At 40.1% G+C, this 18,732-nt stretch overlaps 1 protein-coding gene and 1 long non-coding RNA gene across 2 annotated transcripts; both read right to left on the bottom strand.

The window, feature by feature from the left end:
• Nucleotides 1-7,027: 7,027 nt before the first annotated feature.
• Nucleotides 7,028-9,731, bottom strand: LOC126598444 (uncharacterized). The gene is made up of 2 exons (XR_007614829.1): nucleotides 9,535-9,731; nucleotides 7,028-8,969 (listed from the first exon to the last, which is right to left on the bottom strand). It is a non-coding gene; the product is annotated as an uncharacterized LOC126598444 (long non-coding RNA).
• A 3,852-nt stretch (nucleotides 9,732-13,583) lies between these two features.
• LOC126598443 (triacylglycerol lipase SDP1-like) lies at nucleotides 13,584-18,503 on the bottom strand. The gene is made up of 4 exons (XM_050264809.1): nucleotides 16,523-18,503; nucleotides 15,833-16,157; nucleotides 15,126-15,269; nucleotides 13,584-14,843 (listed from the first exon to the last, which is right to left on the bottom strand). Exons 1-4 carry the CDS (start codon nucleotides 17,623-17,625, stop codon nucleotides 13,845-13,847), a joined length of 2,571 nt encoding a protein of 856 aa, XP_050120766.1. The 5' UTR covers nucleotides 17,626-18,503; the 3' UTR covers nucleotides 13,584-13,844.
• Between the last annotated feature and the right edge of the window lie 229 nt (nucleotides 18,504-18,732).

Below are 18,732 nucleotides of genomic sequence, written 5' to 3'. Positions count from 1 at the left end.
TAGCCAAGTGCACTTTTGGCGTCTCCTTAGGCTGATTCTTAGGGTACCTTGTAACCTAACGAGGAATCGAGGCTCATATGAAGCAGATTAGAGCGATCGTGGACATGAAATCACCCACGACTCTAAGGGAGATCCAAAGTCTGACCTGATGAGCAGCCGCACTCAATCGTTTCCTCTCGTGATCCACCGACCGATGCAAGCCCTTCTTCAAGGCAATAAAAAAGGTGCAGAAGGACAAATGGGACGATGAGTGTGAGAAAGCATTTTAGGACCTGAAGCCGGAAGCAGCAAAGAACCTGTACATTTATCTAGCGGTATCAGAAGTAGCAGTAAGCTCTACCCTTATACGAGAAGAGCTGGGGGCCCAACTACCTGTATTCTATACATCCAAAGCTTTCTTCAATGCAGAAACTAGACACCTGAAGATTGAAAAACTAATTTTGGCGCTGGTTGTTGCAGCTTGAAAGCTCAGACCCTACTTTTAAGGACATTCGGTCATCGTCATGACCCAATACCCACTGCGATCAGTTTTGCATAGTACGAACGCTTCTCAACGAGTGATGAAGTGGGCGTTGGAACTTGGCCAATACGACCTAGCATACCAACCCCGCACGATAATAAAAGCCTAGGCATTGGCAGACTTTATAGCAGAATTCACCCCAAGCCTGAAGGATGTAGCAACACAGCTCGAAAATCACCCAGAGGCAGCCATAGCCGTACCAACCCTACCTGAGGGAGATTTTTGGCGTTTGCAAGTCAATGGATCATCCAACCACCAAGGATTGGGAGCAGGCCTAGTTCTCATTACTCCGGACGGTTCAATGATCAAGCAAGCAATCACTCTAAGCTTCAAGGCATCAAACAACGAAGTAAAGTATGAAGCCCTACTAACAGGTTTCCAATTGGCGAAAGACCTAATGGTGAAAAAGCACGCAATCTATTCCGATTCCTAGCTGATCACCAACCAAACCTTAGGGGAGTATACAGCAAAGCATCCAAGGATGGCCCGATACCTTAAAAAAGTACGAGAGTAGCTAGCGACATTACAGGCGTACACACTCACTCAGGTTCCACAAGCAAAAAATGCCCATGTAGACGCACTAGCAAGCCTAGGCTCCGCGCTAGACCATCAGCTCAGGTGCTCCATCCCAGTCAAGTACTTGGAAAAGCTAAGCATAGATGAGGAACCAGCAGTCGAGGTGACACATATCAGCACAACCCCGAGTTGGCAAGATCTCATCGTCGACTACATAGTTAATGAAACACTCTCCGCGGACTGACTAGAGTCTGGGAAGCTCCAGATGAAGGCAGCGCACTACTACATATGGAACAACATGTTCATTCGAAGATCATTTTCAGGACCGCATCTTCGTTGCCTATCACTTCCCGACGACCTGAAGATTCTTAGCTCAATCCATAAAGACGTCTGTGGAAATCACTCTAGAGGCCGCTCCTTAACGCAAGCAGCTTTTAACGCTGGCTATTACTGGCCAACCATGCATCAAGACACCAAGGATTATGTACAAAGGTGTGACAGCTACCAACACTTCAAGCCCGTGCCCGCACTACTTGCTAACGAACGCCACCCACAGACGAGCCATTGGTTATTCATGTAGTGGGTGATTGATCTGGTATGACTAATGCCGCCTGCTACTGGGGGCAGAGGCATGATGATCGTAGCGACCAACTACTTCACAAAATAGGTCGAAGCTGAACCCATGACTACAACTACCCAGACGGACATAGAACGCTTCATATGAAAGAACATCACCTGCCATTTCGGCATCCCACACTCTATCATCACCAACAATGGTCTGCAGTTTGTGGCAAAAACTTGGAAAAGTTCTTCAGAAAATATGGCATTAAGCAGCACATGTCCACGCCCTGGAATCCGCAGGGCAACGGGCAGGCCGAGACGTCCAACAAGACCATCATTAACTGCTTCAAGAAGAGCCTCTCAGACAAGAAGGGCACGTGGCCAGACGAGTTCCCCGGTGTTCTATGGGCATATTACACCACCAAAAAATGATCAACCACCAAAATTCTATTCTCCCTAGTGTATGGTTCCGAGGTAATTATTCCTCCCAACATCATGATGCCAAGCATCAACACCATACTACCAAATTTAGAGCAAAACGAGGAGAAGATGGCCACTAACTTAGACCTGGCAAAGGAAGGAAGTGAGAAGCTTGTCACTTACATTGCAGCCTATGAGTAGCAACTCATCTCCAGCTACAATAAGAAGGTGAAAATCCGGCAGCTCCAGCCAGAAGACTTGGTCTTCATAAAAGCCTTCATCACCGCTTGACGATAAGGTTATAAAAAGATGGCTCCCATTTGGGAAGGTCCGTACAAAATCAGCCTAGTAGGCGGAAGGGGCAGCTACACCCTTACCACTATAAGCGACAAAGAAATCGACAAGCAGTGGAATGCTTACAACCTGAGAAAGTACTACATGTGACCTCCCACCATTCCTTGTACCCTATTCAAGATGAAAAAAGTTCGAAGACTCAAACAGCTTGACACATAAGACCTCGCATGCCGAAAATTATCAGTTGTTATGCCAGTACTGCCTACGAGCAAAGTTAGTAAAAGCCTCTGTTTTCAATGAAGATTGAAATAATTATTCACAAGCCTGGGCCAAATGCATAAACAAACTGACTAACCCTATGACAAGCAGAAGACGCCTTCTGCCCTGTAGACATGACGTAAACTCTCCAACACGAGAGGGTAAACCAATCCCCCGACACCCATTTAGGTAAGCTCTCCAGCGTGAAAGGGTAAACTAATTCCTCAACCATCCTTGTGACAAGTAGAAAATGCCCAGACATGGCGCGTGCTTTTCAATACGAGAGGGTAAACTAATCCGGAATATCCAGACATGGATGGGTGATACGACTACTCAGTTTCCCCTGAATACAGCGACTACTTGAGCCGGACGACTCCCAGAATTGGCCACGATAGCCCTTCCCTTGGAATAGACTTAGCCAACTGAAGGATTTGATTATGCGCGATCCCAGGTCTCTAGCCGGAAGAGATGCTAAGTGTAGGACCCCTACCCATGAAAATGTTCTCATGACAAAATGGTCCGTTTCGACGTGCAAATCTTCATGACGTGGCTTAGTTTTAAAGTGTTACAATACTAGTTATGCAACATGCGGAATCAAGTTACAACTCAGAAGGATATAGCCTCTGAGGCGTGATTTCACGTACACCTCACACTTAAAACACTTTCGAGAGCTAAGGATGACGCCTAAAGTGGTTACTCGGGTCGTCTACTTCTATAAGTAAGGTGCCTGGTCAACAACCCAATGACTGGCAGCCCAAGGTAATCCGTAAGCCGAGACTTACGGTTGCTATGACTATGCAGTCTCGCCTACTTACCTAAAGGTAGAGCTTCCGGTAAACATTCTACGATTTAAGGTTTACTGGAACAAAGCCGAGGTACGACTATAGCAGCTACGCGGACCTCTTCTGCTTCCTACGATAAGCATGAGTCCAACCAACGACTCTATAAATTAAACACTTCGTAACACGCCCCGGGATGGCCAAAGCTCCAGAAGCCACTCGAAAGCCAGAATACAACTATAGTGGCCACGCGAACTCCTCTGTTTTATACCTGAAGTACATGTTCGACCGCTAGCCCTATAGGTTAAAAATTTCACAATACACCCCTAGAAGGCTAAAGCTCACGAAGCTATCCAAAGCCGAGATTCACAACTATAATAGCTACATGAACTTACCTGCTTCCTACGGAGGTAACGAGTTCAGCTGTTGGCTCTATAAGTTAAAAATGTCCTTGGGATAAGACATTTCAGCCGAACTCGCTGACAAGACATTTCAATAGGCAAGACATTTCAGCATGCATGAAGATAAGCTTCTTGTCCTTGGCAGAACAAGCAGATCATAGCTTTGAATTGACACGTTCAAAGTCCTCGACCATCGGAGAAACACGGTTGACTTCATTCGCTGCAGCTTTCAACATCACCTGAGCCATACTAAGCCTAGCATTTAAGTGGGCGACCTCCTGATGATCAATCTCCAATTGCAAAGAAGTGGGGGCAGAGACATCAGACCCCTTTAAAATGGCAATTTCATATTCGAGCTTCTCAATCTTTTTAGTAGTCGAGCGAAGTTAAGCCACCAATGCCACTTCGGCCTCTTTAGCACACTTGATAGCATCCTGATCAATGCACATAGACTCAGCTACTAGGATCAAAGTCTTATGCATTGTAGCAATCACGGAAGACATCCTCGAGTAAGCAGGGCACTTCGCAAAGGAGTCTGAGCGGATGACAACTTTCCCAAGACTGTCAACAAACTTGGCGTATGCATCGACGTCTTCAAGCAGGTTATCCTTCAGCAGCATACAAACATCAGAAAACTCTTCAGTCTCAGACTCGGTGGATTTATCACAATTGCCCGTGCGAGGAGATTTCTCCTTCTCAGCAGACGAGTTAGTCACAGCAGAAGGAAGAACAGGCCAAGATGCCACCTTAGCAGCAGAATCCACATTCCCGCTCTTCATAGCAGCAAACCTCTCAGAAGCAGAAGCAGACTTAGCTTCCGATAGACGCTTCAATACAAACCAGAACACCGGGGGCACCATTGAATCCTTCTATTGGGCAAGTCTCTTAACAATGGATGCAGTCGCCTTTGAAGTAGTAGGTTTCACAGGCTCGGGCTCAACAGTCTTTTTCGCCCCCTTGGGGGAAGTTAGATCAATGATAAGCTTTTCGGCAACATATGAGCTTGAGGAAGATCTTTTCTTTCCACCCTCATTGGCAACAGGCTCTACAATAGTGATTAGGCAAGCTAACACCTCGTCCTTTATCCGCTTTACCTCTTCCCTCAGATGCATGCTACCTTTCTCCCGACGAAGAGGGTTAAGCAACCAGGGCCACTCACGATACTCAGCAGAGAATGCGTAAGGCAACATGCACTTTCTTCATATCTGCCGAAGTCCTTGGAGTTGAGCCAAACTCTGAATCTACATAAAGTAAGTAAGACGATCAATAAATTGAAGTCATGGAGCAGCTCAGCAAAAAATTCAAGCAGGACAAGAATGAAGCAGTTCACTTACCACTGATAAAGGTAGTCAGGACACGTAGCTCAGGAGAAGAGTCAGACTCCCACTCCCCACTTAACTCCAAGGTGTCTCTCGCCTACTCATGATCGTCTTTGCTAGAAGCATCAAGCAGCCTATGGCGAGACCTCAGCTGCCCCACACTTTCTTTGTGGCCAATCTCAAAGAAATACCAAAATTCATTTATGGTCAAGCCAAAATCAAAGAACCCGCTCAAGTTCGAGAACCCCACCATCGCACGAATTGCATTTGGGGAGCACTGAGCAGGTGCGCATTTCATGGAGCATATCACCTCTTGGAAAAGACGCGGCATAAAAGTGAATCCTAACACAAAGTAGTATGGATGGAATTTGATAACTCTCTTCCTAGCAAAGGCACCTTTGAAGCATAGTTCATGGCCGTTATCATCTTTCACCATCTTAATCCCAGACGGAATCGCATACTTGTACGCCTCAAGAAAATCTTGAAACAACTCGTTGGAATTAATCCTGACATGCGTAAAAAAAAAACTACAGACCACAAAGCCTAATGCCCCAGCGACAGGCCCCACGGCCCCAGTTCGTAAGTCCTCACTCTTTCTCCTATATGCAGCCTGCGCCACTGAGCCCAGCACAAAGGAGGGCCGCGCCTCTTTCCCTTCTTCCTCGTGCACCAAGTAGCCTAGTGAGGCCTAAGGCATCTCGACCCTCTTTCTTTTGCATGCAGGCTGACCCAATGCGGGAAGAGGCCTATGCTTCCTATCCCCTTTTCATTCTCACGCTAGGTGTCCTAAGAAACAAGGCTGGGCCACACTGCCCAGGCCACCTAAGCTCGAGAGCTGGCCTGAGTCGGACTCTGCCTCTTTCTCGCATCTCACCTACACGGGCCTTTTCCAGTAGCCCTTTCCTCTCAGCCCGAGCCAAGCAGAGTTCAGCACCCCAACGCACTGACCTTCTTGCTGCGCTACCAAGCTGTATGGTGGCATCCCTGCCATGCGTTTCTCACCTCATCGGCCCTCGCCGAACCAATTTTTCAAGTCCTAAGACTCCCAAAAAATTCAAGAAGAAGAAAATTCAAAATTTTCTTACATTGGTGCTGCACGAAGAAGAACAACAACAACGAGAGATGACTCTTTGCAAGGGTAAGAAAAGAAGAACTCTAAGGGATGCGGAATAAAAATTTCCTCTGGCTTCTCTTCCTTGTTGGAATAAAGATTGTTCCCCAAATTTATTTAATCCCCTTCTTTTAGGCAGAATTAAATAGGCATTGGGGGCAATTGGTATCCTTTTCCTAGAAGAAGTCTATCTCCAAATCAAGAAAGAATATCAAGTTCAAATTGGGAAACAATTCTACAAACCCAAGCAGCTTGGGATTTTTACATCTACTGCCTTTTTCATGCGTGCAACATAGTAGGTGTGGGGGTATTTGTGGAGCCTAAAATAATCTCAAAAATTCTAGAGGCGACACGTGAACTTTTACTCAAGAAAGACATGATTGCTCTCAATAAATGGGCAGGCTTCTCAGATGCTCTCACACGCAGCTAACATCCCTGAAGGTCTAAGTAGCTGAATACGACTGCCCACAGCTCACCTACCCTTGGCAAGGAATTAAAGATAAGGATTAATTACCCAAATCCTATCTTTAATACATTCTCATTTGAAGATTGACTCCAACAAAGTAAGTAATCCTAATTTAAATAAATTAGGGATAATTACACCATTATCTCAAGATATTATTTCCTATTAAATATCTTAGGAATATTTAGAGAATATCTCTCTATTAAACACCATGGCCAGCCCTATCCCTATAAATACCTCATATTCTACCAAATTTTGAGAGTTTTGGCAACCCTAAAAAAGCCCTAAACATTGTACTCTCTTATAGAAACTAACTTAGGCATTAGAGATCCATTGACCTAACCCTTTCCCCCCCCCCACCTCGTGGGTGCTTGAGGCTTAGGTCTTTGATCAAATATGTTGATTATTTTGCAAGTGCATTTTCATCAAGACTGAAGACGGGGGAAATTTGCATCGACAATTATTAGGATGAAAATGATGCAGATCAGCAACATTGAAAGTGCTACAAATCCCCATCGATGCCAGCAAGTCCACCACACATGCGTTGTCATTGATTTTGGAAGTATTCATCAATTTACCCTCTGAACTTGTAAGGATTGGCCAATTTCCCCCTTCAACTCTCATAATTAGTCAATTTGCACTGTACTGTTAATTTTTTATTTTTATTTTCCATCTATTCTTCCATTAAGTATGTATCCGCACGACTGCCTTTAAGGGGCAAAAAAGTCATTTTCCCTACACCTTCTATCTTCTTCCTTTTCTTCTTCCTTTTTCTCCAAGTCGAGCCCGTGACTTTTGCCAACGCCTCCCTCCTCTGCTGTTTGCAGCCCAGTCCATTGGATATGCTGCTTTTGTTGATTGCAACTGCCCACACCCTGTCGCCTCCTCCCTCGGCCTTGTCTACCTTTGGTAAGGTGTAGGAAACCTGCTTAACGGAAAATGACAGTAGGGTGCAAATTGAAAAAATGACACTAGGGTGTAGATTGACTTTTTTGCCCTTCAAAGGCAATCATGCAGGTACCTACTTAAAGGAAGAATAGAGGGAAAATTAAAAAAAATTAACCGTAGGGTGCAAATTGACTAATTATAAGAGTTGAGAGGGGAAATTGGCCAATCCTTACAAGTTCAGGGATAAATTGATGAATACCTCTTGATTTTGTGCACAATCTTGTATTAGCCAAGCTTACTGTATTGACTAAATGGAAAACACTACTTTCGCAGGAACACCATGACTTAAATCACCAACTTGAAAAACCTGTGAGCGATGGTGTTTATTAGCGATAGCCATGTTTTTGGAATTTGTTTGAGCTAGTTTTCGCAACAACCTCGTTCTTTACTGCCTGAACACTTTCAGCCATATGTTCAGCTGCAACACTCACTCCTAGGCCACGAGGAAGCTTTACATGATCCACCACATGCCGGGGAACCGAAGTATATACAATAAAAAATGGTGATTTACCCGTTGTGGTATGCACACTACTACGTCTCTTCGTTTCCTTTACTCTTCATGCTGAGTATTCCTTTCCCTCCTTTTCTCTTCACGAGGAATTCAACCGAGAAAGCTTCTTATGGCTGTGAATTATGGGATTTTCTGCTTGAAGGTCATGAAGAATCAAATGGGTCTTCAAAACTGTGTTTTCCTGTTGTGACGCAACGGAATGTATAGGTTAGGGTTCACGAACGATTCCTCTAAAAAGGTTCCTAAAACTCTAGAAATATTTGAGAGTAAGGAAATTTTATTCAATGGAAAAGCTGATGAAATACAACTATAGCCTTTGCTTATATAGTTCCACAAAACCTAACGACAAAGGAAATAAATACAAAATAAAATAAAAGTTGCAAAATTAACAAAACAACCCCAAAACTAATTAAAAAACATTGTTTTATCCCTTTAAACGACTCTGAATATTTCTATACTGCCGCATCGTCAAACAATTTCTTTATTCCTACGTCAGTCTCCTCTCCTTGTAAAGAACTCGTCATCGAGTGATCAAGATATAATGGAACATCATCAAGATGGAAATGATGCAGATCAATAACATTGAAAGTGCTACAAATTCCCATCAATGCCAGCAAATCCACCACACACTCGTTGTCATTGATTTTGTGCACAATCTTGCATGGGCCAGACTTACTGTATTGACTAATGGAAAACGCTACTTTTGCACGAACACCAAGACTGAATCACCAACTTGAAAAACATGTGAGCGACGATGTTTATTAGCAGCAACCCTGTTTTTGGAATTTGTTTGAGTTAGTTTTCGCAGCAACCTCGTTCTTTACTGCCTGAACCTTTTCAGTTATATGTTCAACTACAACACTCACTTCTGGACCATGAGGAAAGTTGAAATTAGCATACATTGGTGTTATATTTAAAGTCACATATTTAAAGTCATATGTGACTTTGGAAATAATTGAAAGTTAAAAGTATTTAAAAAAAAAAAAGTAGACGTTCACCTTTGATAGATACAAATTTTAATGCTAAAATTAACTTAATTCCTCATTTATGCATAAAAGTTAGAAAAGTTTGACTGCTTTAAATTTGAGTCCGTATAGATAGAAATGTAACTTTTATGCGTTATTTGGAGCTAAATATGACTTTATAACTTACTTTTATTTTTTGAATATAATACTTTTAGCACTATCCTATTTCTTCATCCAAACACATGATTATGTAGAATTGTAGATAGAGGAAAATGACGAAATTATCAATTTGTAAGAAGACAGCAACCAAAGGGTAATACTAGAAAGACCAAATTTTATAAATCAAATGATGTGGAACCAATAGAAAATAAGAATGTTAATCAATACTTAAGTAATAATCAAATCATCAAAACCAATACCATTTGATTTACAAATTTAATTTAAAATTTTGATTTCTCTAATATTTACCTGCAACGAAATATCAGACACACCAAATCAATAAAAAATAATAATAATTTTGAGTTTCCACAATATAGGCGAGAGGTGAAAACGATGGAATTAGCAGCTTGAGCGCCGACTGATGGTTAAATAAATTAGATGGGCCGCACGCGGAGACAACAGGAGAAACCGAGGCGCACAGCACACAACTGGATATTCAATTCTAGTTTCTCTGTGATGCGACCTTTTGGCCTTTGGGGGAGACGGCGAGTACTTTATATTTTTGACAACTGAACCCACGTCGTCCTAATTTCCCCAAACTCAGTGGGCAATGTTGGACCAACCCCCACACATGCTACACACTGACACCATCCACACGACGCATATTGTATTTTAATTGCATTTTGCATTCATTGATAAAGAAGCTGATGATGTTTGACTCTTTGCTATCCACTACTTTTCTCTGCCTTCCAAGACACGATCACGAATGGTTCCAAAAAATCTGTGTATTTTTTCCAGCTAATCCATGTATAGCTTGAGATTTTTCTAGTTCTAGCATGTTTTCTATATTGCTGTTTTGCTGAAAGTATGAATCCCACATTAAGAAAAAAAAAATTTTACATGCGCTTACTTTGGCAAAGTGGTGTAATTAGATCCTTCTTTGACACCAAGACCCTTTTAGAGAAAGGGGCAAGGCACAAGAGGATGTATTGGGCCAACCATAACCTTTTCAAGCATCTCTTTTAATTGCCGCCTAATCTCCTCACTAGCCAATGTCGACGTCCTGTAACGCCATTAGGTAAGAAAGCTCCTTGTGTGAGTTCAATCGAGTTACTATTCATATTTTCTATTAGTTTTATGGTAAAACTTTAACTTCTTCGTAGTATGAAATCCACATCCAAAGAAGAAAAGACTTTGTATTACTTCGGACGCTCGAAACACAATAAAATATTCCAAGAATGCTAAAATGTTTAATACTTTTAAGTATGTGATATATACATAATTACAAGTGGAATCCCAATTCAGGTTCTAGAACTTTCATACCTTGAAAAGGGGTGTCCCCGTTGGTATTGGATGTCATGTTTGTGCGTGTGAAAATTGGAACCCATTAGTCCCACTCTCTCCTTTTTAGGAAAAGAAGTCCTCTCTCTCCATTATGATTATGAAGCAGCAGAACCAGAAAAGAAGTCGGTCCTCTTTGGACACATTATAAAAGCAAGAAAGGAAAAGATGAGGCACCTACGACAACTCAATTAGTTTGTCAAAGATTAATATTTTAGCAGCTAAAGGATTTCATTGCTTTCTCATTGTTAACGGTTCTCGTTGGTGCTACTATTAATTTTCGTTGCTAGCAGTTGTTTTCGTTAGTGCATGATCTGTAAATTTATACTTAAATTTATATTTATGTTAGTTGACAGTTAGTTATCATGTGTAAGTCCTTCCGAATCAAAATTGTGGATATACATTATGGTGAGAGTATCTAATCTCGCTAGACTTTTTGTAACCAAAAGAAAAAGAAAGAAGGATCATTTCAAGCGTTTCCACGAGAAGAAGTAACATTACCTTCGCTCACCTTTCTTAAAATCAAAGCTTCAACCGCTAATATCAAAAGCTATGTGATTTTATTGCTTTCTTTTATATATATTATCTTGAGCGCTTCTGTTTATGAATTTATCTTGTTACAGTTTTTGTTATTTTTATATAAATTTATCTTCACCTTTGGGACAAGACAAGCCTTGGTGCCTAAATTTAGATATATAATTAAAATTAAATAAGTGTAACACATGAAATACGTTTTAGGGATGACAAAGTTGTGCAATATTTTATCACAAGTGGTGTGACAAGAAATTCCATGCGACATCATCCATCCACAATCAAGTTTCTTAACTTTTGCTCACATGAACGTTATTGGATGATATCATATAGCTTGGTATCGGCTAATTCGCGAGATAAAGATAAGCAGACTCGAACCGTTGATATCTGTCACATGGTAAATTACTGTTTCTTAGGCCTCTGACTGATTCTACCATACAGGCCAACGATAAATAATAATTCCCTCCCTAAACACAACTTACAACTTTCATCACACCGTGCTCTCCAAAGAGCAACTCTTCTCAAAATCTCAAAAGGAAACGTGTTGAGTTGGAATCTCATTCTAACTAAGGGGGTTTGACATGATTCAAGGTTACAACCATTTGATTTGATATCAAGAGTTGAGATAAATCATTAAACGCACATCAATTTGTTTCCAAATATTGATTATGCTTGGCAATTCTTGACACTACCCAATAAACCCAACACAACACGACACAAAATTAACAGGTGTTCAGGTCGACACAATAACGAATTAGGTCGTTATCGGGTAACCCGATAAACACATGTTAAGATAACGGGTTGGTTCAGGTATACACGTGGATCACACGATACACGATATGCAAAATATTAATTTTATAATTTTATAACCCTAAAAAATACTATAATAATTATATATATATATATATATATATATATATATTAATTTAACAATTTTATAGCCCTAAAAACTATATGTTAAATAAATTGGTGACCATTCGATCGGCTTAAATATACATACCATTTAATTTTTCAAGTGTTATAAACTTATACGTACAAAATAAATAAATTTAAATCTACTTAAGAAATATATGTATATACATATATATCATTGAACTTGATGAGATACGAATTCTCTAAAACTAATTTCAACGATCCAACCGTCAAACTTGTTTGTATATGCTTTGAGATCGCATACGCCAAAAATCGCAAAAATACAAACATTCAGAGATCAAGTAACGGGACAAAACTTTTCGATGGTTATAAACGAAAAATCACAATTTAACGGTTATTTTAACTCCGATTTTGATGATTTTTTTTACAGTTACACTCCTTAACCCTATATGAATACAATGAATGAATTCGATTTTCAATTTAAAATATTTACACAAGTGGATACCACAAAATCTTATGTTATACTTAATGAAAGTATAAATAAACTCCAAGTGTTAGTGAATCTATCATTTTGATGGGATATTCATTCTACAAAACTAATTTCAACGATTCAACCGTCAAACTTGTTTGTATATGCTTCGAGATCGCATACGCCAAAAATCGTAAAAAACAAGCATTCAAAGATCAAGTAACGGGACAAAACTTTTCGACGGTTATAAACCAAAAATCACAATTTAACTGTTATTTTAACTCCGATTTTGATGATTTTTTACAGCTACACTCCTTGATCCTATATGAATACAATGAATGAATTCGATCTTCAATTTAAAATATTTACACAAGTGGATATCACAAAATTTTATGTTATACTTAATGAAAGTATAAATAAACTCCAAGTGTTAGTGGATCTATCATTTTGATGGGATATTCATTCTACGAAACTAATTTCAATGATCCAACCATCAAACTTGTTTGTATATGCTTCAAGATCGCATACGCCAAAAATTGTAAAAAACAAGCATTCAAAGATCAAGTAATGAGACAAAACTTTTCAACGGTTATAAACAAAAAATTTCCCCATGATGATCAAGCGAAAGTTCCAATACAATTTCCCCATGAAGATAGATGAAAATTGAGGATTTTGTAAAAGGAATAACATGCAAACTTTGAGTTTCATTGGCAAGGTTTATACTTTTGAGAAAGGCTTCACAACCTTGAAAACAAAAACTCTTTCATTTTGCATATCCTTGCACATTTAATATTTTGTAATAAACTAGTAGTGTATGGATGTTTTTTTTATTAGGCTCTTATTTTCAAGTGTAAATGTAGTACTTAAACGACAAATGTGTTTTAATATTCTGAAGTAATATTTATGTGGCAATGTGTGGTTTGTGCAAATTTAAGGAAAAAAAAAATTTTAAACGGGTCATAACGGGTTGGGTCATTTTAACTGTTGGGTAAAGTGATCCAACCTGTTAAGATAACAGGTGTGACACAACACGACCCGTTAAGATAACATGTATTACACGAAAATGACACGAACACAACAGACACGACCCATTTGCCAGGCCTAATATTGATATTAAATCTACGGATGAGCGACCATGAGAATATTTCTAAAACTTCCTATTGCACAGAGAGTATTCCTTTTTTCATTCATTGATCCATATGAATCACAATCGTGTACAAACTTGTGTAAGCAAGTAATTTACAGAGTCATGGGCTACATGTATGCAGAGCTCAAGATCAATTTCTTTTACTAATTACTGCAGAAGCAAATGAGTGCAACGCTGAAACGTAAGCTTCAAGCAACTACATTATTTATTTTGGATCGAATTGTCGAATAAAATACGTAAGCAGAACGTACCTTCAAATTAGCCATCCACAGTGCTCTGATGATTACAATCTTCTTCCTTAGGTTGATCCGTTGACAGGCAATCGGGTTCCGTTTCATTTAAGAAGGCTGCGGAAGTGATATCGGCATCATCATCTTCATATGCAGACCTAGCGTCCATGTCATTTTCCAGAACGTCAAGTTGCACACATTCAGCTTCTTCACTCCCGTAATTTTCCCCGTCATTACTACTCCTACTTGACAATGTTTCTTTCTTCACAACATTAAATACAATCCCATTATGTATCCTTTCAGGCTGCAACAGATCACCTTCAGTCACCGTGATGCTAGAACCATTTGCTGAAACCATGCTTCCAAACTCCCTCTTACCAAATTTTATGCTTTCAGGACTTCTTTCAGGTGTTGTATCTCTCGGGCTTTGATAGTAATGATTATTGCCTCCCATCTGAAGCGTCATTGAGTTAGGATTAGTCAGCACACTTCTGTTCAATTCAGCATCAATGTCCAAATCTTGGACAAAGTCGATGAGTTTATTTGCTGATGTTGTCCTCATCAAGGGTCCACCAGATCTTGTCCAGGAATTAAAATCAATGCTCTCGCATTCACTGTCACTTCCATCATGTATATTACGGTGGGTTTGAAAGCTTTTACCAGAATGAACTCCACTGGTAGATGCGCCAACACCATGATGAAATGAGGAACCACCATCTCCAATGAGGTCTTCTTCAAGGGAACCACTTGAATTCTCTCGAGCAATGCAATTCCAAGACGGAATTCTTCTGGATGCACTGAATTTGTTTGTACTAGCTAGGCCATGAGAAGAAGAAGAAGCCGCAGCTCTTTCTGCACTCCTTTTGAGTCTACGCATGTGGTTGAGAATTACAACACACTCATCAAGAGCAAGCTCAATGCCACAGTTTGCTTTTATGGCCGAGAGCTTCTCCCAAGTGCACCTTCTACCTTGGTTGGCTGCCTTTTGAAGCTCAATATGTGTTGGGTTTTGTATAATTTTAGAGTACTGGTAAATATGTCAGAAAAACAAAACGCTAGTTAGTCTCCATCAAGGATTATTAAAAATGATCCAGATGATTAAAGAAAATAGAAAGATATCTTCAAAATAGTCCCTAACAAAATTTGGTAAAGTTGACTGTGATCAATCTTCAATGTAGTTATCAAATACTTTAACCGAAGTTTTAGAAAGAACTGTAAGTATGGTTCCATGGAAACAACGAGCACCTAATTCAGTAGTTAATGCCTAGCCGATACTCTGACCATCATAATCATTATTTTCTCCGCGTACCTGAGCAAGTGTAGCTGGCATAACAACAGTAACGTCACCCTCCCAATCTTGAGCGAACAGCTTGGCAAGTCCACCTAATGGAAAACCAAGTTCCAGGATCTGATTACATCTATGCTTCACCTCCATTTCAGCAAGATGAGCAAGCTACATAGTTAAATACTAAAATGGATTAATATTCATCTCATCAGAATGTCAACGTAACAAAATCATGTAACAGACTGAAAAGAATCCAAAGAATATATTACAACCAATGCACAAATGATAAGAAATTCTAGCTTAATGTTCCTACACTGTCAATAAGGTGCTTGCTAATTAACCAAGATGACAGACTAATTCAATTGATCAAGAATGCTTTTTGCAAAGGCATCGGACAAGTCCGTAAAGATGTGGCCTGAAGCTTAGTTCAAAACAAATAATTCTTAAGCCAGTACAAATCTAACCACATCTTGGTGACGCATCCAGGGCTTTTGCATCAGCTGTTATCCCAACTGAGGATTACCTTTTTTTTCTTTTCGGCTTGCTGCTGAGGATACCTTTAGTGCTAGATGATCGTACAACATTTCATTGCATGTTGACAAGCATAAGCCATTTCATATTCCTAATTATCAAAAAAAAAAAAAAAAAAAAAAGACAGCGAGAGAAGCAAAAAAAATTGGATAAAATCATAAATGTCAAAAGGATCTGTATTGAGGTCCATCAAACAATACCTTAGCAGCAAAGTTTCCTCCACAAGCTCTCACAAATTCCTTTAGCCTCAACAATGGTGCAATATGAGGATTTGCCTGACTGACAATAAAATGATTAACGTTGAACAGTTCTTTCAGTTGCATCATAGGTAAATCTATCTCCAAGCTACCATCCCTCCACCTACGCACTGGCATCGACCCTTCCTCTGGACCCAAATTAAAAGGAGGATGATATGGAACAATCTCTCCACTTCTATCCTTTGCCATTAGTTCCTGAGCCTCAAAAAGGCCAGGAAAAGCACAAGAAGCTGTCACTGCACTCCATATGACAACATGAGGTGAAGGGCTGGTTTGGTATAGCTGTGCTTTGAAAAAAAGTTGCTGTGAGAATAAGCGGCTGTGCTGTGAGAATAAGCGGCTGTGAAATAAATCAGCATAGTGTTTGGTAAACTTTTTTGTAAAAGTGCTTTTGGAAAAAAAAGTAGTCTAATAGTAGGTCTTTTCATTAAAGAAGCACTGTAGCTCCGTGTGCTTTGAAAAAAAACCAGTTTTCCAAAGCTACAAATAGCAGCTTAAGCTTTTTCCTTTGATTTCAGCTTATTCTCACAACAGCTTCCAAAATAAGCCCTTTTTTTTCAGTTTACCAAACACCTAAAACCCTCACAGCTTTTTTTCATGGGTGCTTTTTTTTTAAGCACCTCACTCCCAAACTAGGTCGAAGTCAAGTAATTAAGGCATCTAGGTGGCTCATGCTTCCTCGGCGAGCAAACAGTTATCCCAAGAATTCGACCTGTCATGTCATAAGCTTCTTGAAACGTCAGGTTACTCGTTAGATGCCTTAGCATCATTTGTAACTGCCTGATCTCATGAACTGCCCCACGTGTCATGACCCTCTTGACAACTGTAAAAATCCCACCCATCTGATCAAAAAACTGCAATGAGTGCCAAGAATCCTCAAAAAAGCTCTGGAGCTCAGGCCAAGACCTAGTGGCAACAACAGAACACATAATGGATCCTACACTGGAACCAGCAATTATTCTCGGCAAAAGCTTATGTTCGACCAACGTTTTAACCACACCAACATGGAAAGACCCAAGAGAAGCGCCCCCACTCAAGAGCAAGGCAGTTCTCCCAAAAGCATGTCTAGTTTCATGCATGAAAGCCAGCTTTTCTTCCAACGAGAGCTCTTCTGAATCTGAATCACAAACCATTCTCAACTGAGTTGAGACCTCATGTATGTATTCCTTGATGAGTTTGGGAACATGAAGTTTCTCCTTGTGAAGCTCAGGGTTGCACATATTACCGAGATTTCTAACAAGATCTGCTCTCATGCAGAACATGATATCTCGGAGAGAACCCTCTTCACGACGGTGGTGGAGCTCTTGAAGCTTGTTCCTAACTACTTCTTCGTCATAAAGGTCTGATTCATTCATCTTCGGTGCCTCTTTATCAAGCATCCTAGCAGCATGAGCCCACTCCTCATAGGTCAATGCCGTTCTCATCATATTTCTCCAGAATTTCCTTCGATAAGCCATTTCCGCCTTGACTTTGACATTCGTATATCGTTTCAACAGAAAAGCAATGATTGTCACCATTGCCAATATCCCTTGAGGGTTTCGGGGATGCAACCATGAGAACATGGGAGCCAAAAAGTTCTTGAATCTATAGACGAGACTTAAACAGATACGAAATATTTGATGCCTCAAATGTGACATTGACTTGCAAAATAAAACCCTGAAAGCGATCGTCCGGCCAACAATGGTTGAAGGTCCAATAGGAAATGGTTCAACACTGGCCTCATTACTTATATCCATGTTTTTGGAGTCAGGAAATGTCTGTATGTCTCTATTTCTACGGCAACAAAGCTGAAGAGCTATAAAACCTACAGCAGATTATACAACTACAATACGGTTTTCGAGCTCTCAAGGTTTTCGAAAGAACGACAAATCAATCCTAGATGTATGAAGAACTAAAAAAACAAGTCCATGAGATATGATTCCAAATGTTCAACAAATAGATTTATCTAATGCTTCAACCTTTTAGCTCAAATGAAAGGAAAAACTAGTTGCAGATGAAATATTAGTTACCAACTTTCCAAGTCTTGAAGCTTTTCCAAATTCCAGAGAAATCTCCCAAATGCAACAAAAAGAGACAGAATTTGACCCCAAATTTTCCAGCAACCCCACCAACTCAACAGCCAGGTGGGTACTTTCCAAATCCTCTCCAACCAAAAGCCCTAAGAAACCCCCAGAATTTCAAATCCTTCAACTCCACCCAGAAAAACTTGATCAACAAGCAAAACAAAAACCAACTTCGCAAATCCTTCCACCTCAAATCCTCATGGCAATCAAATTAACAGACAAAAGGGTTTATCAGATCAGAACCCAAGTTTCTCAATTACCTCCAAAAACAACCCCAAGAAATTGAAACTCCAAACAACAACAGGTCCTTCAAATGGATTGGGATTGGATTATATTTGCTTAAAGTATTATTGGGAGTTGTGAGGAGGGGGAGAGAGAGAGAGACCCCTCCGGCTAGGGCCTCCGCCACCTATCCGACACAATTTTCTGTATGATGGAAGTTTCTAATTATAGTTCTATTTCCGGAAAGTTACCAAACAAAATGGAACGCCCAAAAAACTCAGATGAAACAAAAGAGTGTTCAAATTTTGGGATCTTCCGTTGCAAAAATTCTTTAGGTGCTTCAAAGCTGTGGCATCACATTACCACGCTTGACACCTCGCAACTATCTTTGAAAAAAGACTGTTTTTGTTTTTTTGTTTTTTTTTTTTAAACCCGGAATAATAGAATTTTAGGGGGTGTATTCATTTGGAATTTTGAGGGATTTTAATTCTTTTAATGAATTTAGAGGTATTCAATTAGGATTTTAAGTGATTCTCTGAAATTCAATGTGTATTCAAT

This window comes from Malus sylvestris, chromosome 14 (assembly GCF_916048215.2).
Source record: "Malus sylvestris chromosome 14, drMalSylv7.2, whole genome shotgun sequence".
Taxonomy (NCBI): domain Eukaryota; kingdom Viridiplantae; phylum Streptophyta; class Magnoliopsida; order Rosales; family Rosaceae; genus Malus; species Malus sylvestris.
This window is presented reverse-complemented; position numbering and strand designations above follow the sequence as displayed.

Coding starts and splice junctions, on each gene's coding strand:
- LOC126598443 (XM_050264809.1), bottom strand. CDS start 17,625: ATGGATATAAGTAATGAGGCCAGTGTTGAACCATTTCCTATTGGACCT. Junction 15,270..15,832: donor GAGGAAACTTTGCTGCTAAG/GTATTGTTTGAT, acceptor TTAACTATGTAG/CTTGCTCATCTTGCTGAAAT. Junction 14,844..15,125: donor TGCCAGCTACACTTGCTCAG/GTACGCGGAGAA, acceptor CATATTTACCAG/TACTCTAAAATTATACAAAA.